The sequence below is a fragment of the Aplysia californica genome, unplaced genomic scaffold (assembly GCF_000002075.1).
Source record: "Aplysia californica isolate F4 #8 unplaced genomic scaffold, AplCal3.0 scaffold00002, whole genome shotgun sequence".
NCBI lineage: Eukaryota > Metazoa > Mollusca > Gastropoda > Aplysiida > Aplysiidae > Aplysia > Aplysia californica.
In genome coordinates this window covers 3,381,408-3,405,093 of record NW_004797272.1, presented here as the reverse complement: position 1 = coordinate 3,405,093, position 23,686 = coordinate 3,381,408, and the positions used below count along the sequence as shown (strand labels likewise).

The following is a 23,686-nucleotide window of genomic DNA, read 5'->3' as shown; positions in this document are numbered from 1 at the left end:
TGACAGTTTTTAAAAAAAATTTTAAGAAGGCAATTGTGGAAACAGTAAAAGTGTTTCTGATAACTGGAGAAAATATTTGTCAATGAAATGAAAAACCAAAACGTGATACATGCATGCTGTTTTATCTCTAACAAAACACTAACGTGTCCCATCGTCTGTTCCACCGTCCTGGCAGAGCTCTCTAGCATCTTTATTCATAGTGTCACGGTGCCTTGAAAATGATTAAATAAAGTGCTCTGTAAGTTTGGCAGCACACATTGATTTATTATTAGCTTTTTGCTATTTTCTATTATTTCTCTGCTGTCCTCGGCATTCCTTTCCTTGGATAAACATCTGGTTGTGGGCTCCAACCTTCCTACCTACATATAACCTACTTTTCTGCTGGGTATAGGTGCTTCTACACTGAACAACTCTTGCACTCTCCTCTTGGTTCTGACTTTATTGAGACGGGTTTCTCAGCTGCAGCACTAACCTTGCACTCCTCTGTTGTGGTCTGGAAGACTAGTGATTTAGTTGTTTTATTGATGGAGAACAATTAATCACAATCTTCTATGACCACGGCAGATGCCTAACCACATCTGACTTGGCCTGCTGCATGAAGTTTATTTATTCCCCCCTTCTGCATTTCTTTTCTTTTCTATTCTATTTTTTTCCCTTTAAATCTGGATGCTTTGTTTTGATCTAATGTAGTTTGTAGATTAGCCTTGGATGACTTCTAAAGGGTCCATCTTGTCTCCTGATTGCCAGTCCTGCATCTGATTTCTGAACTTACATTATTAGTAAAGCATCCTCCTAGTGTTGTCATGATTTTTTTGCATTGTATTTATTTGAATGATATTGCGTTATTACGTTGCCATGGCTGAAACAGCCTCCTGACTCTCATGACGATGCCCTTCAGATTTTCCTTGTTTAGATACCTTGTGAAGTAGCCTCAGTCCTATTTCCAGTCTCTGTCAGTAAAGATGGATGGTTGTTCTGCGATTGGTTAGACTTATTGACATTTCTAATGCGAGAAACTTGAGTCCATGTTTTTATGCTCGCTCTTTACTTAGCTGGATATTAGTTTGAAAGTATACCAACTAGTTTGTTGAATGAACGGGTTTGTGAAGCTGTTTGCGAATTGAGTTTTTAAACGTTTGTTCTGGCCATTTTAGCAGATTTTTGTCATTTTGATGTTATATGGTTAAACAGCTGGTAGATGTTAACTTTTGTTTGTGTTGGGATTTTCAATCAAAAGAAATTGGTTATTGAGGAAGTACTGGATAGAAGCTGCTATATTTTCTGTAGAAGGAAGAAAAAAGATAGTTCAAAGGGAGATTGTATTTATGCAGTGTCTCTTTTTGAATTGTGTTTGTGTGAAGGAGGCATTTTTTCACGTCCACTCAAGCTTGTTTTGGAGCAGAGGATATGCACCATTCTGTCTTCTTTTGTATCTCCCTGGCCTTTTGCTTTCTTTGAGGACAAAGTGTTTGAATAATCCACCAACGTTCATGACATCTGGGTGGGGATTGTCAAGTGAACATCAGGAGATAAAGTGGCAGGAACTTACTCCCACCTCCTCACAGATGACATACCAGTGTCTGTTTTTCTATATATTTTTTTGGCTCTGTGCTGGGAGTATGAAAAATATCTGAGTTGGATGTGAATACTTTACGGTGTTGATGGGCAGGAATTATTTAAGCAGCCCTACGATTGTAAGTGATCTAAATCAGTATTAATGATAATGATGGGAAGTTATGTAGCACCTATTCCCTAGACACCTCCAGTGCTGTACTATGTAGAATTATCAATCAGCTTAACGTATGAATCAAAGGACATTGTGAGACTATTTAACAACACAAACAGATGCATATACGTGTGCGCCGCGCGCACGCACACACACACACACATTATTCTTGCATACAGTTGTGTCAACTGAGGCTGTAACATCTTTACTATTATTACTATTATTTTACAACAGTCGGGAATGCCGTTTCAACAGAACTAATTATTTATATTTTGACTTGTATTTCAGTGTCAAGCAGAACTCAAACAAGTTCTAGACGAATGACTCCCAGACTCAGTCAGCATTCAGCCCATCGTAGAAACATCTGGTTGGAGGAATGCGGCATCTGTCTTTGTATGCAGTATTGAGATGCATGGTTTTTTTTTCATTCCAGACTATCCCCAGACGTTACTTGTAACCATATTTTTTAAGATACAAATCTTCGTTGTCCTTATGTCATGTCATTGCCTCAGCTCCTGAAAATCAGAAAGTTTACAAGAGATTATCTCGTTCCCCCTCGATATGAGGGATGACTGATACTGTACACTGAAATTTTGTCACAAATACAATTTGCTTCCTTGTCACTTTTGTGTTCTAGTTGAGATCACTCCCTTCCTCCCATGTTTGTCAGTGTTAGAAATGATCAACACTTGAATGGTAATGAATTATGTTCCATCTTAGAAAAACTCTTAAGAGAAGGTTTTTGTGTTTGTTTGTTTTTTTGGGTTTTTTTTGTAATTTCATTTATCTTCATACTGCCATGGTCCTTGTACATAGCCCACCCTTTTGTCACGCAGTTGTTCAACATTTAATGTAACCTTCCAATGACCACTTCAGAGACACAGGTACGTTTTTACTGTAACACCCGACCATTGTTTTCTAACTGTTGTCATAATTTTGGAGGGGCTTGATGACTACTCGTGGGTTGTGTTTGCCTCTTTGTTTTAAAGAAATAAACATTGTTTGTGTAAAAGTTCCGTTTTTGGCTGCCAGCTGTTGGTTTTTGATTGACTGTTTGTCTTGGTGGGTTGGAAAGCAAGTGGTTGGTGGGTGCTCTAGTGTGGTTTGCTCCTTCATCATTCCTATTGAACATCTATGGCCCTTCCTTCTTTTTTGTGTTTGTTACTGTCTTGTAACACCAAATCTTTGGCACTTATATTATGATCCACCTGTGTTGCAGGTACCGTAAAATGCTTACTAAAACAAAACTAAAGTAGTTTGGAGGGTGTCATTGGTAGGTTCTATTTCTTTAGTTTCCTTCTTTTCTTCTTTTTGTTTGTTTTGCTTTTACCCAGCACTAAATAACAGTCTAATATTTTTTATATGGGTGGTTGACAGGTGCTCTGGTGTGGTTTGCTTCTTCTTTCCTATAAAACATTTATCGTCCTTATTTCCCCTTCTTCTTTATTATGTTTGTTACTCTCTTGTAACACCTCTAATCTTCTGGCACTCATATGACCTTATGCAGTTGCGAGCGCCGTGAAACCTCTACTAAAACTAAATGATCGTTATGTATGTAGTGTCGGTGTGCAGCTCTTTCCTCAGACAAGAGCATGGGGTGTCTAAGAGATATCGATATACGGGGGGGCGCCTTCATGAGCTGAATTTCTTGTGGAATGGAAAGGATATTTAAATTTTGAGCCTAATCTTGCCTGCCGAAGTAATTCAAAGTCAGCTCTTTTGTACATAGGTACAGTCGTCTCCACCTAAACGCACTTCTCGAGAGGGCTTCTTAGTGTGTGTTTATGATGAGAGTGGTTTTACTTGGATTCTACCAGAAAACTTTGATCAAAGAAGGCAAAATAAAATGTAAATATAGATTTTTAAAGATCGCCAAACTTTGGCAGCCATTTTCTCATTAGTTTTACCCCTGATACAAGGTGACCTCGACTTCATCAGTCGCAAATAATCTCGTCTATTCAAGATGGATTTTTTAAATTTTCATCAAACGCAAAGTAAAAAAAGGACAGTGTGTAAAATTACACCGATAACTCCATGTCAATTTTTACACCCTATCAAAGATGCACCTTACAACATCACCAAAGTGGGTGTTTGGTGGGTGCTCTGGTCTATCATTGTCAAACATCTATCGTCCTTATTTCCCCTTCTGTTTTGTGTTTGTTACTCTCTTGTAACATCTCTGATCTTCTGGCGCTCATATGACCGTATGCAGTTGCGAGCGCCGTAAAACCTCTACTAAATAAAACTGAACTGACCTTATTGTGCTGTAAAACTCTTACTAAAACTAAAACTAAAAATATCACCAAAATGCAGTTTATTGCATTGGTCAAGGCTTACAATTGTCTTGCTTTTCATAATTCCTGATGTGGGTGGTTGGCGGGGACTCTGGTGTGGTTTGCTCCTTCTTTCCAACCAAAGGTCTATTGTCCTGATCTCTCCTCCTCCTTTTTGTGTTTTTATTCTCTTGTAACACCTTTTTTGGGGGGTAGGTGTTTTACGGCTCTCACAACTGCATAAGGTCATATGAGCGTGCTGGACACATTAAACTTTTTCAGTCTGTGGGAGAGCCACTGGGAAAAACAGAAAAATAATCAACTGTATGTTATAAAACCCAAACTGGAACAGCGAAATCCTTCGGACCTCTCTAGAAGAGACGAAGTCATTTTTACTCGATTGCCCTTCGGACACACGGCCTTGACCCACAAATACCTCCTACAGGGAGATGAGAAGCCGTTCTGTGTCGGATGCGACACAGATTTTACCTTTAGACACATCTTAACCGAATGTCTGGACTTTGGAGAGATCCGAAGGAAATATAAATATGCAAGAAATTGCAAGACATTTTTTCCGTCGTTGGTTCCAGCAGAATTTTGAATTTTATGAAGGCCATTGGCCTTTATGGCAAATTATAAAGTGAAATTGTACTATTTAAATTTTTTTATGTTAACTAGAAAAATTGTTTTAGATTGGAAAAAAAAATATATATATTATATATATATGTATATTTACATTGATTTTTTAACATTTTAAGATCTAACTACTGACCCGAGCTAGCCGTACAGTAAACTATTGAGAACAAAACTAACTTGTGTTTCGCGCGCTCATAGGACCTTGTGCAGTTGTGAGCGTCGTAAAACCCTATACAAAACAAAACAAACTTTTTCAGTTGGAAGGAAATTTAGAATTTAAAATGTTGCCCAGGTGGCGGCCGAAGCCTACTTTTATTGATATTATTACACCACCGCGCGCAACTTGCACATGGGCCCTCCGAGATTTTTTCCCCCCTATCCGAGAAGGCTAGGTGTAGATCTTACCTACCATAAGATCAGAGGTGTGGCTGAAAGACAGCAGTAACAAGGAGTAACAGTAGAAAGGGTCAGGAGCTCAGAGGGGACAAAGGAAGTGAGGGGATAGGGGCAGAAAGTGGAGACTAAAGCAGATGACAGGAGATTGCTAGAGAGCAGGAAAGGAGGTGAAAGGAGACAATTTCAGAGAACAAAATGTTTTCGTCGCTACTTGGATACGAACCCGGGACCTTTGAATGAGAGGCTAATTCCTTAACCTCTAGGCCAAGAGGGCCCCCTAACACCTCTATTCTGTGGCACTTACATAATAATAACATGACCTTATTGTGTTGCAAGTGCCGTAAAACTCTAACTAAAATTTAAAACTTATAATAATTCCTGACAGTTTCAACACAACAAAAACTTTTTTTGTCTCTGGTGTAAAATACCTAAACAGACTTTTATTAAGTGGTTTTGCCTTGCAACAACAACGACTAATAAAATGGCAAGCACGTGATTCTGCCCCGTGCTGACATGGTTCCTGTAACTTGTAAGTCAGGACAGTTCAATGCATTCACTGGTCACGGTGTCTGTGGTGTAGCAGTTGGGCGCTTCATTGTTGCACGCAGAGGAGACCAGAGTTCAATTTAAGTGGGAAGACAATCTTTATCTAGTACCTTGTCCTTTCTGCTGGGATGTATCCTTTCTTCTTAGCTTGGGTTGGCCCTGACAGGTAGGGTTGGAAACCTGTCTCCCAAATATGGTTTTTCAAATTATGTTGCTCTTTCTGTCCTGAAGGCGAGAACCAAATTGGGTTACTCATAATAATAATGAAATGTCAGCAAGTGGGAATGGAAGTCAAAAGAGGCAGAGTGGACTAAGAATAACTACTTACTTAAACTTAAACGCAATCCCACATCATCTCTCATCAGATCACCACCATTATTTCTAAAAGCATCATTGCTCTCAGAATAAAATCAACGGCTTACGTTTACATTATAATCCTTGAATCTCTATCTGTAACAGTTACTTGTTAAACAAAGTATGCACGTAATACACTAAAGGACACTATCATACGCACTTTTTTCTACTAATCAGATGGCGTCAATCTCATATATATAAATGAGCAATGGTATAAGAGAGAAAATAGAATAACTGCTTACAAACTCAACAGATGGATGATGAGAAAAGACTAGGATGATGTAAGACTAAATTATGTGTACAGATCGCACATTTTTTAGATCATCCAGGGAAATGAGAGTTGAATTATGCTTGCAGAGGTTCTTGGAGATAAAGGTGAGAAAAGAGATAGATAGGTAATCGTGTCTGATCTGAATTTTAGTTTACTTGTACCCGGTCTAAGAGGTACAATGTAGTTAGTTAATGTCTGCGTTGTGGAGCGCACTGGTCCCCAATGTCTTCGAGATTTAACGGCCCAGGCACCAGTTTTTGCCGCCCAAGTCGAATCCTTCCAATCATCAGAAGTTTAAGCAGTTTGCGTAGATCTAATCAAACTGTAGGCCTACCTAAATTTGGTAGTGATGTTGAGAACGGGCATTATAGACACCGTCAAAGTAAAAGAAAATGCGAATACTGACTCGACCAAGTGGGTGAATTGTGGTAAAAGCTACTGACAAATGAATTATTTAAGTTTATGACTGACAGCTGTTAAGGTGTGCTGAATTTTACTGTTGCGTCCGGTACACCCATTGGTAAATACTTTTAACCGGGCAAAAAAGCCTATGATATGAAAAGCTAGCACATGTGGTAGATCTAAATCAAAATCATGTATTAGTATTAGTTGTCGCAACTGGGCATGCAAATAAAAAGTAATAGATAATAACGAATACTGAGAGTGTAACAGCCGAGCGCACAAATTTTTTCAAAACAGTCGGAGGACAAAGAAATAAATATATATATTATAAGCTTTCACTTTCACCAGTTGACTTTCAGCATGTAAGAACATTAGGTTTGGATAGGGTTTGGTAAGTCAAAGAAGCCTAGATTTTGTACATGCTTAGCAGTTGTAACAAACAATGCTTTATTGTGTTTTACCACATGTGCTAGTATTTGATAGGCTACTTTGCCCAGTAAGAAAGTGCTCAATGCGCTTTCAAATACAAAAAAATATATTTAAAAAATGAAAAAAGTAATAATAATAATATATATTTTTAATATAAAAAAATTAAACAGGACTGCTCCTTGCAATATCACACAAGAAGGCCAATACCGCAGCCAGTCCCCCCCCCCCCCCCCCTTAGATACAACAACACGATTAATTTTTTTTTGGAGGGGGGGGGTTAGTGTTTTACAGTGCTTGCAACCGCATCAGGTCAGGTTAATATGAGCGCGCTGAACACAATAAACATTTTCAGTTGGTAGGAAAGTTAAAATTTTGCCCGGGTGACGGCCGAAGCCTACTCTTATCAATTTTGGACAACCAAGGGATCTTTAACAGGCGCAACTTGCACACGCCCTTATGCGAGAAGGCTAGGTGTTCGATCTTACCTACCATAAGATCAGGGGTGTGGCTGAAAGACAGCAGTAAAAAAGGGAGCCAAGGATAAGCAGTAGAAAGGCTGCAACTGCAAAAAGAGTCAGGAGCCCAGAGGAAGAGGCAAAGGAGGTGAGGGGTGGGGGCAGAAATTGGAGACGGAAGCAACAGAACATGGTTAGAGAGCAGGAAAGAAGGTGAAACGAGAAAATTTTCTACAAGTTTAAAGACAATTTTTCCATCGCTATCTGGATTCGAACCCAGGACCTATTGAATGAGAGGCGAACACCGTACCCCTCGACGATGAGAGCCCCCCAACAAAATGAATTATGCATTACTAATTACTGAAAGAAAAGAGGGCGCTATGTGACATGCACTATAAAGTTTATTCTGTATGCTGCCCTGATGATGTGTCTTTGTACTTTTTTCTCCAGAACAATTTCCAAATCACACCTCAAGTATACAATTAAAAGTACTTGTGGTGCATGCGGCTAAATCTGTGGGAAAACTCACTTTCTCTTTGGTCCCACCCATACACTTACTTTACTTTTTCTTTTATCCGCCACTTATACCCTTTTGGGTGTCGCGGTAAGAAAGAGACATCCCTCTGTCGCAAGAATATGGTGTTATCATTTCGAGTTTTGTTGTCATGTCACCCATACACAACCAACAAAAGTTTCAACCCAAACAGCTTTCATCATAGTAAGATTTTATTAAACAAAATGTGTTGATCCGTACCGAACAGCAAGTTTAGAAATGTAGGATGATAACGGAAATAAAAGAAGAGACACAAAAAAAAAGACTCTTTTTCTAATTTACAGTGAAGAACTCCTTAAGACTCAAATTATTCACAATATATTTTTTGAGTACCTATCGTTTTAGGAAAAAATTGTTTGTATATAGAATTTATATGTTTTTCTCTTTTCAGCACACAAGTAAATGTTTTATATTGTGCCTATGTAACATGCGACAGTGCTATTTATTATATGTATTATAAGTATAAGCATGATTTAGGAAAACATTTATTGAATTAAATTTTGTGATGTTTGGAAAAAAAATGGCACACAAGATTGGTAAATTCAGATCTTAGGAGTCTTGAAACACATGCATATTATCAATATTAATGTACAACACAATGTTATAACTTGTATGAGAATGAGCATGACAAAGAAGTCTGAGATGACAGAAGAAATTTAGTTACCAGAATATTTACAATCTGAAACAAGGGACCACAAGAAATTTGAGACTGTGGTTCCAAAACATTTGGAATGTCATGGGTATGATAAAATATATTGTAAAAATATAAATGGTATACAATTTAGGCCCCCTGCCGGTACTATATGTATTAATTACAATTACGGTACATTAATAAAACAATGAGCAATTAGATTAAGACAGGGTGAAAATAAAATTCAGGCGAGATTTTCATTTTATAAGAAAAAGTTAGTTGCGTCAATAATCAATCATGATTTTTTTCCCCTTGCTTGCACAGATTTCTTGTATTGGATCATTTATACAACTTCACTCCTAGCTCACCCCTATCCATTTCTTTATAAGATGAGAGGTGAAGGGAAAGGAAAACAAGAATGTCAAAAGTAATGTCTTCACATAAAAGAGAAAGAAGCCAAACATTCATGATGGGAAGCCTACTACAACAGCTTCTCCGGATAAAAGAAGTCTACTTTCAATATTTTTATTTTAATCCTATCCGTACGCCCTGGGGTCATTTTGTACCCCGGGGTTGTATTCTTCACATTTTAGAATACCTCTAGTACGAAGATCTCTTTGAAACTTTCAGTATTTCTCTAAAAATCATTTTGACAGACTACTATGCAAATTGAAAGCGTATGGATCAGATTAACGAGTAAATTTCGTCTTTGGAAAGCGGTGGCACAGAATTTCCCCATGTCATATGGATATGATAGTAAAAGACGGCGTACGGATAGGGTTAAGTATTAACACACCTACCCTAAACTGGTGCACTGTCTTACTTAAAAAAACAACAACCATATGCTCATTCTTACAATTTATTCAACGGCAGAAGTTGGATCCAATAATTGTTCTTGAATTATATGACTTTTTTAGTGTCTGTCATAACAAGCTGCTGCCCATATTGGTTTGAAGACAACTCAAAGATGAAAATGATGCAGAGATTGGTAGGTTACTAACTACACCAACCTTGACTTTTAATTTATGAGTATACACTAGATATTCTATTTTTTGTAATAAGTTGATTCCAAGCAAAAACATTCAAACAAAATACATAGATTATAAAATAATATACTTGAAAAAGCTTTGAACATGGGTCACAGGTGGCTTGCATATCAATTTCTTAGCTCCTATCATAAGGGCTGAACTTCATTCACAAAGAAAAGGAAGGAAAAAAATTGAACAAAATTATTAACATTGGCAAGTCAATGACCACATGATGGAAAAAAGAGAACACAAAAGGAAAAGTCACACACATCACAAAATATACACATAGGTATGTACAAATCAAATGCTGATTTCCTCAGTTAAAAGAAATATTGCTCATAGAGGTTCATAAAATGATCCATGATTCCTCATCTGAATCTGAGCTGAGCTTTATGGACGAGACAGCGACTTATCAAGTTGTTACATTCTGGCTTTGATCTTTGATAAAACGCAGGAGCAAGATGAAATTCGGAACACTGAAAAAAAGCGGCACAAATTGTACCATACACATACGAACACCCACAAACACGGTGTCTTTGGACTAGCTTCCTTCACAAATAATTTCACAATATTTTCTAGAACCGGGTGTATTGTCAACGGTCCTTTTCTGCCTTTCCCAAATATAAATATCTTTTAAATATGAATTTGAATGAATAATTATGAAATTCTAAGAACACCATAACTTGATTGTCCTCTCAGCTTCAAGTCGGCATGCAAAAATGGATCCCATACAAACAATTTGAGTAATTGTAATGACATTCCACAAGAGAATGTGAAGTCACAAAGTTTGACTGTTCACAGACAGTTGCATACCTACATTTTTGGGACCCAGAAACATACATGTAAAATCAGGCGCTCATCAAAATAATGCAATCAAAGAAACTGGCATTTTAAAAAATGTTTGGCAATTTTTATCAAATTTCTGTTCTTTGGCTCATCACCTTTTATGTCCATTTAAAAACACATTAATTCCTGTGCGGATTTTACAGAAAAACGATTAAAGGCACTAAAAATGTAAATTTGCACTTCTCAAGGGCTCTAAAAGTTTTAGAAGTCACCGAACTTTGGAGGCCATTTGGTCGCAAATGATACCTCTGATATCAAGAAGATGGGTATTTTTTCCACTGAAAGCAAGACAAATGAACAAGCTTTAGCTTTAAGATGATACCAATAACTCCACATGCCCAAAAATTGACAAGCGCCTGATTCCACTGCATCGTGATACATGTTATGTTATGGGCGGCCTCTTGTGCAACTAGCAGCAGTAAATGTGCACATTGAAACAGTTTTTTTTGGGGGGGCTTCTTTTGGTTGAGGGACCCCTAAGCTTCGTTGCTCTAAAAGTAGGTCTGTCATTGTTCACAGGACAGAAATCGGTATCTGCCCTGTACTAATACCAGAAGTTTGGGCTCTTGTTCAAACTACCTCAGTAATACTTCACGTCTTCTTCCCAATTATTAGTTATAATACGTCATACATAGATGGTTACAAAAGTAACCAGTATGTGTGGTTATTTCATCTTTAAATTGAACACAAAAGTCTGATAATGTGGATCCAATAGCAACTTTTCCTTTGGGTACACTTTCAGTTATTTGTACCTTTTTAAACCCTACCTAAATTGTATATATATAGAACAAACTTTTTTCAATAATAAATGCCTCATGTGGAATGTGATTTTTCTTAAATATAATACATCTATGTCATATGTGTCACATTTAGAGCAGGAACATCTTTGTACTCCTAGTCATTCTGCTAAAAGTGTCCGTAAAGTACATCAGTACAACACAAAAATACAGGAAAAAAAGGTAAACAAGAACCAGCAAACAAGTTACCAATATGAAACTCTTATGATTTCTTTAAGTGAAACTTTCAAATGATTGGTATAAATCTTTGCCCGTCAAAATTACTCTCTTTAGTTAAAGGGAGAGTTTACACAAATAGGTTACATAAGTGCTGAAGATTAGAAGAAGTGTTGCAAGAGTAACAAACAAAGAAAAGAAGGAGGAGATATTGAGAACGATAGATAGAAAAGAACGAGCAAACCACATCAGAGCACCTGCCAAAACCACCCACTTGCTGGCTTCAACAAACACCAAGAGACCTAACACTCAGCTGCCAAGGTCTGCAATTAAAAGTATAAATTTACCCTTTAGAAGCAGAAAAGAACCAAGAAAAAGATAGATAGACAATATGGACCAGTAAATGACACTTTACACCAGCATTGTCTCACATTTCAGAAAGTAGCCCACTGCTTCCAATCCTAAAGCTTCATCTGCCCTTCAATACCTACAGCAACAGGATGGGGGTGAAAACAAAACTTTCTAAAAGAACTTACAGTTGGAAAAGACAACACATTTTTCTTTACAGAGTTGTTTTTTTTTTAACAGAATGATAACAGCAAGCAACAGTGTCGAGTGTCTCCCCCCCCCTCATTCCCCCCCCCCCCCCCCCCCCAATCCTTATGACAATCAAATATCAGCTTGCAGAATGCAAGGCACTATGGAAAATATAAAAACAAAAACATTTCTTAACAAGTTCTCTTCAGACAGAAGACAAAAACCTGAAAAATGGAATGTGGTAGGAGATTTATAAATATATACAAGATACAACATTTCACTTTCTTTTCATATTAAAACAAACCCGATCACAGTATCTAGAATTTTCAAAATTATCATTTAAAGTTAAAGGCTCAAACTAAGAAGATAAGTCTCTTTAAAAAAACATGTCACATTTTAAATGACCACCCCCCCACATTTGAACATAAGATTTTACAATTGGGGATTAAAGTACTCTTGATAATTCATAACATCATGTATAAAACCTACGGCGGGCTAATCATCTAGGTTTTGCCCAGCTCCGTACATGTCTGCCAGTCGGGCAAACTTGTCACCCCAGCCACTGAGGAAGTCATAGTCCTGGCTGCCGTCTGTGCTGCTGGAGGCCAGGGAGCTCAGGCTGCCCGCCTCGCTGTTGGCGCCCTCGAAGGCGAACTCGCGAGTGCTGTCGTTGAACGGGTCGTCGTCTGGATTCTCCGCGTCCTCAATGCGCTTGTTGATGAAGCTCCCCACGTCTGGACGGTCCATTCGAGGGTCTTCTTGCGGGGCACCTGGGAAGGAGGAGGAGGAGGAGGGTGAGAAGAGTTTATTTTGAGAGAGTAGGTGGGTGGTTGGCAGGAGAGCTTTGGTGCAATTTGCTCCTTCTTTACTTTCAAACATTCTACTATCAAACTATCTCTCCTCCTTCTTTCTTTGTAAGTTACTCTCTAATAACACCTTTAATCTTGGGCACTTATATGACCTACTTGTGTTGCAAAAGTCTGTAACCTGTTTGATGCTATATATATTATTTCCTCTTCAAATGCCAGATCTGATACAAACACCGACGGTCATAATTCGCCACTTATTTCTGTTGGGATGCTCTACTCATATTATCCTGGTCTTTCCCCCATCTGTTCAAGTTTTGTAAGATAGTCCTGTTTGGCCTGCCTCTTCCTCTTTTGCCTACAATAATTATTTGCCTATAATATTCATATATACATATATATATACATATATATATACATATATATAAATATATATATGGCATTAACACAAAAAAATTCACTTCTAACACTTTCAAATGTCTCTGCTGTTCCACTTTACAATATTTTCCCCCCATGCAATTCGACCATATAATCTACGTAGATCTATATTATATCCAAAACTTCTTGGACAACCTTGAATACAAGCAAACAGTTGGAAATCTTTAAAAAAACCCAAGGCATCTTATATTATCTAGGTACACACAAAGACATTTCCAGACCACAGCTCTACGGTGGAAGCACTTATCATTTATTAAGGTAAACAAATAGATGTACAAATGAAAAACAAAAGCTTTATTTCTATAAGCAGCAAGAATAAGCTACATTTCTATAAATAACTTGCACCTGACAGATTAAACATACCAATCTAGTTACATTTTTAAAAATTATTACTTTCCCCAGACACTCTAAGCATACCAATCTAGAAATTTCTACTGCTACTTCTTGGCTCTTCTTACTGCTGTCTTTTAGCCACACCCCTGATCTTACGGTAGGTAAGATCTAACACCTAGCCTTCTCAGGTAAGGGCGAAAAATCTCGGAGGTCCCGCGTGCAAGTTGCGCATGTTAAACATCCTTTGCTGGTCTTAAAATCAATAAGAGTAGGCTTCGGTCGCCATCTAGGCAAAATTCAAAATTCCTACCAGACCTGAAAATGTTTAATTTCATTGAGTCTCGCGCACTCATAAATGACCTTATGCAGTTGCGAGCACTGTAAAACACCCCCCCCCCCCCCGAAATTTCTATAAAAAACTTCCACCTGATAGACAAATCGAACCAATCTAGAACAGCCACTTACTTTCCCTAGCAGGTCTACTCTCTGTGATGGGTGCATTGAATGGGCGAAGTGGAGCCTCTCTGTCTGGCCGGGTCAGCAAAGATATGTCATAAGCCTGGTGATCTTCCTCTCCTATGGGAAAACAATTGAGAAAAAATCAGTGCTTGAGAAATCAAAACTCAACTAAAAAGTGTGAATCCAAAATGCAGTGATCTTCTACTTCTGCAGAGAAAACAAACGGGAAATGCCACAACCTGAAACTGAAGCAAAACTCAACCAAAAAGTGCGATTTACAGAAACGTGATATTTGTTTTTAGGAAAGTGAATCCCATCGAAACAATAACTGCCATTCATTTAGAACTAAGAAAGAGCAAGATGGACATTAGCAAAAGAGGAATAGTATAGAATTATATGTAAGACCTACTAGCAGCCTCCTTCAGCCTCCTATCCCCCCTGATTACAAAAGAGATAAAGAAGTTCTATCTAGAGGTGCCCTCCAACAACCACCCACTTACAAGGAACGATATGTGCCATGGCGCGGTGGAATCAAGTGTTTGTCAATTATCAGACACATGGAGTTATTGGTATAACCTTAAAGCTTGTTCATCCTCGGAGAAAAAAATACACATCTATCTTGAATAAAACTCAAGATATTTTTGTGACTGAACGAGGTGGGGTTGCCTGGTGTCAAAGGTAAAAATAGGAAGAAAATAGCTACCTAAGTTTGGTGACTCTCAAAGCTTGAGTGTCTTTGGAAACTGCAAATTTACATTTTTTTAAACCTTATCAACATTATGCAGTAATATCCAGACAGAAATGTGTTTACAAATGGACATAAAAGTGTTGAGCCAAAAAAATTCAATGAAAATTGCCCAATAAGTGGACAAAATTTCGGTTTCTTAAATTTATTTTTTTTGGTCGAGCGCCTGATTTCACCACGACGCCTCACATATGACAGGAGACACACAAGTGGCGACAGTATCAGTCTTCACACTGATGACTTTGTGGCAGGTTAGACAAGAAGACGAACATACACTGTGAAGCCTGCTTAAAACCAAATCAGTTGGACCGCTGGATTTTCTTTGATGTAACTGCATTTTCTATTTAAGTCAAATGCTCAAATAGGACCCCCCAAAAATGTTTTAATCGGGAATTCTATTTTTTTTTGGTTTAAGCAGACTCCACTGTGCATACAGTCGAACCTGTTCAAAATGATCCCCTAGTGGACATCTTAGACAGGCTGTCTTCTTGGACAGTGTCAAAATATAGAAAAAACACAAGGGGAAAGTAGGAGTGGTCATTTGTACAGGTAATTGTCTTGGACAGGAGGAAATTAGGGCAGGGGTAACCGTAATATAATCACAGAAATCAACATAACACACAATCACAGGAACACTCGATCATGCCATACCTGCTCCTTCCTCATCATAGAAGATGACATTTTCCCGTATGAAGTCATCATCTGGATCAACTTTGAGAATATTATCAGAGTCTGGCTTCTTGCGCCGGCAGACTATGTACAGCACCAGAAGGATCACCAGAACTGAAATGAGAAAAAAAAAAAAGATTTCAAAATTCTCCATGGATGCCAACCATTTCAGAAGTTGTTGTTGTTTTCAAATCCTTTTAACTGCGAGCATTTTGCTCTTGTCATCTGGTCAACGCCAGAGAAGCCATTTCAGATAGTAGCATTCATCAATTATAAGTTACATTCAAAGTTGTCTAAGACGCCCACCCATTGTTGAGAAGAAAAGTGAACATAATCTTAATCAGGTGGACGTCTTGCACTGTGTCAAATCATTATAATGTAAAAAAGTGCAGGGGAGGGGGGGGGGATGGGAAAGTGGCCATTTCAAATTTGTGCAGGCGACTGTCTTATACAGGTAGCCATTAGAACATTAGAGCAATTTTCCCTGGGATTGAATTAATATATCTTTTTAAAAAGGAAAAAAATGACAAATAATTTCGCCCATGATGGAAGAAGACGTCAAGAAGATCATATATATCATCAGCATCATTCCACGATCGCCCGAGCCAATTTCTGGAATTCTGGAAATTTCAAAATAAAGCTGTCATTCGAATAAAGACATCAAGTGACATTCTAAGATGTATACTTTCATTCTGATTAATTATTTCCTTCTTAGTTTTTAACTGAAAATAAATTATGGGGGAAAAGTCAAGAGTTTTGATTTTTGGCTCCCTTTTTTCTTTCATTTTCTTAAAGTTTAAAAAAATGATTGCGCACTTGTGGAACGATTGCTGACAATACAATATGTAAAGATTTTCATTCAGTATCAGAATGCATACACATTGATATTAAAATGAGCAACAACAGAATGGGAAGCAGTACTGTGTAAAAGTACAAAAGCCAAAAATTACTCGACAGAAGCAAAATGGCTATGAAAGGGGAAACAGGACAGTCAGATGTCAAAACTTACTCAACAGAAGCAAAATGGCTATGACGATAAGAGCGATCAAGCCAGCGCTCAAAGCGCCATCATCGTCATCCACCACTGCCAGCTGGTTACAGTACTGGCCGTACATGCCCTTGGGACAGTCGCACACTGCCTGGTTGTCCTTGACCGTGCACTTGACACCGTTGAAGCATGGGTTATCCAGGCATGGAGATGGGCAGATGCCGCCTGCTAGTTCCAGGGTATTAAACGGACATCTGGAAATACAAGGCAATATGGTGTTCTTAATATAATAATAATAATAATACTAATACTAATAATACTAATAATTTTTAAAATAATGATAAATTGGAATTTATACAGCGCCCAATCCCTAGAGGGCTCTAAGCGCTGTACAATGCAGAATTTTCCATCAACTTAACTTTTTTGTTGTTTTGGAAAGAGTTTTACGGCGCTCGCAACTGCATAAGGTCATATGAGCGTGCGGAACACATTAAACTTTTTCAGTTGGTAGGAAATTTTGAATTTTGCCCGGGTTGCGGCTGAAGCCTACTCTTATCGATTTTAGACCACCAAGGGATCTTTAACTTGCACAATTGCACACGGGCCCCCCGAGATTTTTTCGCGCTTGTCCGAGAAGGGTAGGTATAGATCCTTCCTACCAGAAGATTAGGGGTGTGGCTGAAAGACAGCAGTAAGAAGGAGCCAAGGAGAAGAAGTAGAAAGGCTGCAGAAAGAGTCAAGAGCCAAGAGAAGGGGGCAAAGGAGGTGAGGGAGTGGGGGCAGAAAGAGGAGACGAAAGCAGACGACAGAACATTGCTAGAGAGCAGGAAAGGAGGTTAAAGGAGGCAATTTTAGAAAAGAAAATTTTTTCGGACGCTACCCGGATTCGACCCAGGACCATTGAATGAGAGGCGAACACCTTAACCTCTAGGCCACGAGAGCCTTCCTCAACTTAACTGACAAATCAAAGGACATAAAATGCACATAATGAGACCATTTAACTCTTTAAACCCCACCGCACACTGGGAGCGTCCGATACTAGTGACAACGGTTTCGTTTGAATAATTAGAGTTAATTTTTGCTTGTTTTTCGGAACTATTCCCGAACCAAGTTTTTTAGTAATGATTTAGCCTTTGGTTTCCGCCACTTAGAAGTTGGAGGCAAGCTTTTGGGGTTATAATGAGACGTAGTGCACCAGGTTTAGGTGACTGAAAAAAACCTCCGGGAAATTGTGGAAAAAACTCAGGGTTTAAAGAGTTAATATACATGCTCGCATACACACACCAACACACCTGCATTCATATGCTTCCCACAAGCTTGTACAATTTCCTTGGCCGCAAGGATCTGGGACACAGTCGTTTCTAACGCATCCCTCAGATGTGTTGAAATTTTTCAGCAAAGTCGCCCCTGCAGCTGGGTCTGAATTGCCATTCAAAGTCATCGGGAGCCACTCGTCATTGATCCGAACGTCTCTAATACACGCTGAAAGAAAAGGTTCTCAGTTGTCAGTACAGCAAAGCTACTTCCTGACACACGACACACAAAAATTATCATACAATGATGAGTTTGTGTGCTCATAAATCCTTCAACTTACACAAAATAATATCCATACAAAGGGCAATGCGCCATTTCGTCACAAAAAAAAAAAAGAAAAAAAGAAGCAGAGTAGATTTGAATTTCGGCGCTCGTGTCTTTCAATTAACTGATTCATTTTTAAGGCAAGAGGTAAAAAAAAAAAAAGATTATCAACACATATTCTGAAAAAAAATGTGAACTTGAATAAGTGAGCTCACCTTAGTCAACCTTTTAACTAAAGCAAAAGGGAAAATATCTCAAAGAATGGATTTTTAGTACACAAAATAATCTCTGCAACACTGAGGATATGAAACAAGTGACACACTTTATCCAACCATATCAACAATTATTATTACTATCATTATTACTATTATTATTATTATTACTATCACTATTATTATTATCATTATTATATATTCATTATTGAAATTATTGTACTCACTGCTGATGAGGTCATCGCTGATGTCTCCTGGAACGTTCACTTGGCCAGGGACGGGGGGCAGGCGGGCACCGACACTGATGTAAGCCAGAGGACGGAAAATCACTTTCACTCCTTCCTCAATTGGGCGGAAATTGAACTTACGCCCTTCTCCACCATCCATCCTCAGGCTGAGCTCATTTCCATGACGTCTGACATGCACTGTGTGCCACTGGCCCGTGTTCGCCATGGCGTTGTTTAGCGCCACAGTCTGACTGCCGGGTCCCATGTCATAGGTCAGCTGCAGTCTGCCGTCGCGGATCTGAAAACATTACCCAACCATATAACTATGAACAAAGAATCTGTAATTCGCATAAGACATGGTTAAAAAATGTTACGAAACACAAAAATACGTACAGTCGGGCACGGCAAACACTAACACAAACAAAAAAACCTCAAAATCATGGACAGCTCGTACAAATCGCCGTTCTGCGAAAGATATCTCTTTAATATTTCACTCTACTCTTTACCCGCATCCTGAGAAAAGACAGAGAGACCCCTACCTTCCAGTCTAGTTCAACCCCAAACATACACTGCCCCCACTCCATCAGGTATTTCCGAGCGAAGATCGGCCTGATCAGCCATCTCCGCACACACCCCACCCCTCCAGTGATGTGAAGTCAAGGTCATCTTTGCCAGCGAAGGACGAACATCATCACCGGTAGCTAGGCATACGGGCAGTTTTACGCGCCACAGGTGTACCAGTGGCAAGGGCTCAACAAAGGGTTAAAAGGGGACAGAACAACTGATGGAGGCAGTATTCATCGCATTTTTACATACCTGCAAGAGAATAGTGGCCTGCCCAACATTGGTCATGGTGAAGAGATTCCCAGATGTCTCCCTTGTTCTGAACATGAGATCTATGCTGTTGTCTCTCACTGACTCATCAATTGTGTTCTGGTCAAGCTGCCACTTGAAGAAGCTCTGCCACTTCAAGTCACGAATGGGCGCCTCTGAAAAGAGCACAAAAAATTCAAACTTACAGGTTTTATCTCTTGTATAAGAGTCTTGTGCTGTACAAAAAAGGGGGAAAACATAGAAAATAATATTAAGAGGCTAGCCCAGTATAAGGAAAGGTGGAAAGTGTTTCTTCGTGGCCAATACCCTGATGCAGAGTGAGAAAGGCAGTGATGATGATGATGATGATCATCATCATCATCATCATTGTGTACAGCAGATAGTAAAACGGTGAAGACCTTGTAGTATTTCCAAAATATTTAATGACAAGTTCAACGTTTCGCCCTCAACGGGCTTCAACAGGAACATTCAAAATAGAAAGGACTAGAATCATCAGAATCACATTCCATATCCTACTCAGGGTAGACCTCGTTGTTAAGCTTCCAATTCAGAAAGATCTTCAAAATATTCAGTAACGTCCTGTAGTAGTAAACACTGTTTTCCGTGTACGTTTTGTCCCAGGCAGGCTAGTTTGGGGATACGGTCTCGCCCACCGGTATACTGATGGTAATGCATGCAGGCAATTTTACATGCCACCACTTTACCAGTGGATAGGGCTCAAAGGGTTAAGGCCCTTTGTTTAGTTAGTTTAGTTTTAGTAGAGGTTTTACGGCCCTCGCGACTGCATAAGGTCATATGAGCGCCAAGGGGTGGATGTCAACAGAGAAGTCCTTACAGGAAATCAGGCTTACTCTGCTCACTTTTCTAGCTTCAACAGCACAAAGCTCCTTCAATTATCAAGGCACCCCGGAAATAGCGAGTCACAAGATTGTGGCAAACATAGCGTAGAGGAATAATGACGATAGTAAGGATTAGGAAATAAAAAGCAGCAGTTCCCTGTTGCAGTTTGGGCAGTTATGAGCATGACATCGATGAAGCAGCCCACTTACAATTCTACTGTTCATAAGAACAGGTTAATGTCCCCCCTTTGGGAATGGCCTGAAGACACTTCAGTCAGTAGTACCCATCTGGGGGGTGTAAGGCCCTTATGTCAATTCAAGTGTACCAGGAACTGCATTTGTCTCTTCCCACTTGTTTCTATTAGACTGTCTCAAGCAAGCATCTAACAGCATTCTCTCTCATTTCCATTCATTCTCCTAATAATAAATAGCATTTGTATAGTGCAAATTCCCAAACAACCGCAAGCTCTTTGTAGGCTACTCTACAATCGATGTTATTACCCCAGCAGACCTGATAGCATGCTGGAACAATCTCAATTTTCTGAGAAGGATACAGTGCAAGCTACCATTTTACAGGTGCTAAAACATTTGACTAACATACTAACAAAATCTCTTGCTGTCTGTGGCTGGGTACCCATTCACACCTGAGTGAAGTGAGGAAAAGCTCAAAGACACAATGTCAGGCCAGAGCTTCGAACCTCCGAACCCGCAACCTCACAATTACCAGTCCGGTTGCCTGACCACACAAGACTACCTAATAAATCGCATTTCTGTAGCCTCTGGTTTATTTTCATTATTTTTTGTCATTTGTGAAAAGCATTACATAGCCCCAGTATAGTGGTGACTGTCACTTACCTTTTTCACACTTATTGCCATACCAGCCAGGCTTACAAGTACAGTCAATAACTCTCCGCGAAGGCTGCCATTCACTTATGCAGGTTGAATGTTTCCCACAGAAAGGTGTAGCCGAATCTTCTCCACAGATGGTCTCCTCATCAGGACAACCATTTGTGCCAGAATTCCAATTGGGGACTTCTTTATAGTGGAGGTCGTACAGCTGAAGTGAGAAACACCATCATGAATTTTCCATTTCAATTTTTTTATATTAAGCTTTAGTAAATTTTTACAGCACTTGCGACACAAATTAACTCATATAAATGCTGAACATTAGAGGTGTTACTACAGAGTAACATACAAAGCAAAGAACGAAGAGAGATAAGGATGGCAGATGTTTGATCGAAGAGAAGGAGCAAACCACACTGGAGCACAAGCCAACAACCCACATTTCTTTTTTGTAACTGAATAGGTACTGAATGAACAATAAGCTAAAAGAACACATCGACACAAATTTCAGAGAACATTCTGATAAAGGCATGGCATAATAAATTACAAAGCCCAATAATGGTATATCTGCTATACTACATTAACTGCAATGATTCACTTTACATAAGTCCAAAGCTTAACAAAGTCTAAAGGACCAATTCAAACAACAAAAAGATAGAATAGTAGGCCTACATTCACTTATACTAGAATTATTCCAGACTGAAAACCAAAGAAACATCTTAAGATTTTAAACAACTTAAGACATCTATACAATCAGCAAAGTAGACAGCTGATACCCCCCTCCCCCATCCCTACATTGTGTTTACACTCAGTTTGAGTTAAGAGAGGCACATCATCACACTATTGGTCATTAAGAGTTGAAAAAAAAGCAAGCCTTACTGACAGACAAAACAGGAGAAAACTAAAGAAACAAAACTTACTATCGGCACCTTCCAACCAACCCCCTTATACACTAAAAAGATAGATGATTCTTTAAATGAAGGAAATATTACAGGACTAGAAAAAAAACCCCAACAAAATTGCTTATATAAGCACTCACTTTGGAATCATGCATGAGGTTTTTCACACAGCCTGTAAATCCATTTTGCCCTAAATTGGGCGGGTAATCCGGTAGCACGTTATCTTGGAAATATCGGCCTCCTAGCTGCAGGAAGGTTGCCACGTTGAGCAATATGTCGCCCCCCAGGACAGAGCCTGAGGTTCTGCATGGGGTCCAGTCCAGAACGACTCCTGTCGCATCTGCCTCGGCGACTTCACAGTGATCTATGGTCAACTGGAACCTCTGTAAACAGTCAACACAAAAAAAGTAGAACCCATGGGATACTTAAGTTTTAGTAAGAGTTCAAGTTTGGGAAAAGAGAAGCACATCAGCACGATAACCGTCAAATAGTTCAGGGAAGAAGCAAGACAGCTGGAAACTACAAAGGGAAAGAAAAAAAGTAGGACCTACCAGTAGCGCCCTCCAACCACCCGCATTAGTAAAAGTTTTACGGCACTTGCAAAACAAACAGGTCAAATAAGTGCTGAAGATTAAAGGTGTTACTAGAGAGTAAATAACAAAGGAAAGAGGAGGAGCGATAAGCACGACATTTACTTGATAGGAAAGAAGGCACACAAAAAGTGTAGGTGTATGGTTTGCCTCTATCGACACTGTCAGGTTTTTTCAGAGGCCGGACCTCCGAATTTAATGTCTATCTCCGATAGGACTGACGAGCCAGATGGTTCGAGAGCTTTGAAAACTCCACAAAACACACTGAGTTCATGAACGCCCAGTCTAAGATTCGAACCAGGGCCATTCGCTCTGTAGTCCAGTCCAGCATGATACTAAATGAGCTAAAGGAGCCCCCCATCCTCCCCGAAGAGATGCCACCGCCAGGTGTTGTTGTTGTTCTCGAGGTGTTTGTGCTCGCTACCCTGTTCTTTCTTGGAGCTTTCAGGCATGTCACAGTCTGTGGCCGCCAGCTACCTGTTGTTTTCTTTATCTTAATACGACATGTACCATAATTCTTTGACCCAAACTCAAACAGCTCCGACTCCTTCCCAAAGTGAACAGTTGGTGGGGGGGGCTCTCTGGTGTGGTTTGCTTCTTCCTTCTTATAAGATAGTGCAGTCAAAAATTCGTGGCGCAACTTTTCCTCAAATGTCGTTTTGACAGTTGAATCAAAGTCACCCATATTTTACCCAGTAGTTTGTATCAATTTGTCTTTACTTAATCATATTTTTTACACAATAATTGGGGCTAGATTAAAAAACTGTTCTTCATTAATTCATATAAAATGCTACAAATCTCATTCACGCAAAACTCTCAGTAAAACTACTAAACAATACTAAACCTTTCCATGTTGGTGGTTGGCTAATGCTCTGTTGGGGTTTTGCTTCTTCTTTCCCATAAAACATTTATAATCGTTTTCTCTCATCCTTTTTATGTTTATAACTGTCCTGTAACACCTCTACTTTTCGGGCGCTTATATTACCTAATTGCTTTGCAAGTGTCTTAAAACACTTACTTAATGCTTCTAAACCTTCCAGCAACCGTCCCGTGAGAGCCAACTGATCCAGGGGGAGAGCTCGCCCACATCCCGGCAATCCGGTTCTCCCAGGACCCCGATCTCTCGTGCAAGCAGCAACAGCAACCGATTCCAGCCGAGGGAAGTGGGAGAGGAAGAAAGCCAGCGAGAA

General features: G+C 39.3%; 2 protein-coding genes across 11 annotated transcripts in view; one reads left to right on the top strand and one right to left on the bottom strand.

Moving 5' to 3' along the window:
* Nucleotides 1-2,742, top strand: part of LOC101861245 (heterogeneous nuclear ribonucleoprotein K) — a 59,842-nt gene extending 57,100 nt beyond the window's left edge. For all 10 annotated transcript variants that reach the window (XM_005089019.3, XM_013090838.2, XM_013090741.2 and 7 more), the window contains one exon: nucleotides 2,015-2,742. In XM_005089019.3, the coding sequence (XP_005089076.1) occupies nucleotides 2,015-2,042 (28 nt within the window). In that variant the 3' untranslated portion in view covers nucleotides 2,043-2,742. The remainder of the gene's footprint in view (nucleotides 1-2,014) is intronic.
* Nucleotides 2,743-12,317: 9,575 nt separating this feature from the next.
* Nucleotides 12,318-23,686, bottom strand: part of LOC101861008 (neural-cadherin) — a gene marked incomplete at its 5' end in the record, with an annotated part of 64,995 nt that continues 53,626 nt past the window's right edge. The window contains 9 exon segments of the mRNA XM_005089018.3: nucleotides 12,318-12,806; nucleotides 14,079-14,189; nucleotides 15,469-15,600; nucleotides 16,496-16,728; nucleotides 17,767-17,956; nucleotides 18,492-18,789; nucleotides 19,308-19,480; nucleotides 21,020-21,221; nucleotides 22,047-22,289. Coding sequence (XP_005089075.2) covers nucleotides 12,532-12,806; nucleotides 14,079-14,189; nucleotides 15,469-15,600; nucleotides 16,496-16,728; nucleotides 17,767-17,956; nucleotides 18,492-18,789; nucleotides 19,308-19,480; nucleotides 21,020-21,221; nucleotides 22,047-22,289 — 1,857 coding nt within the window.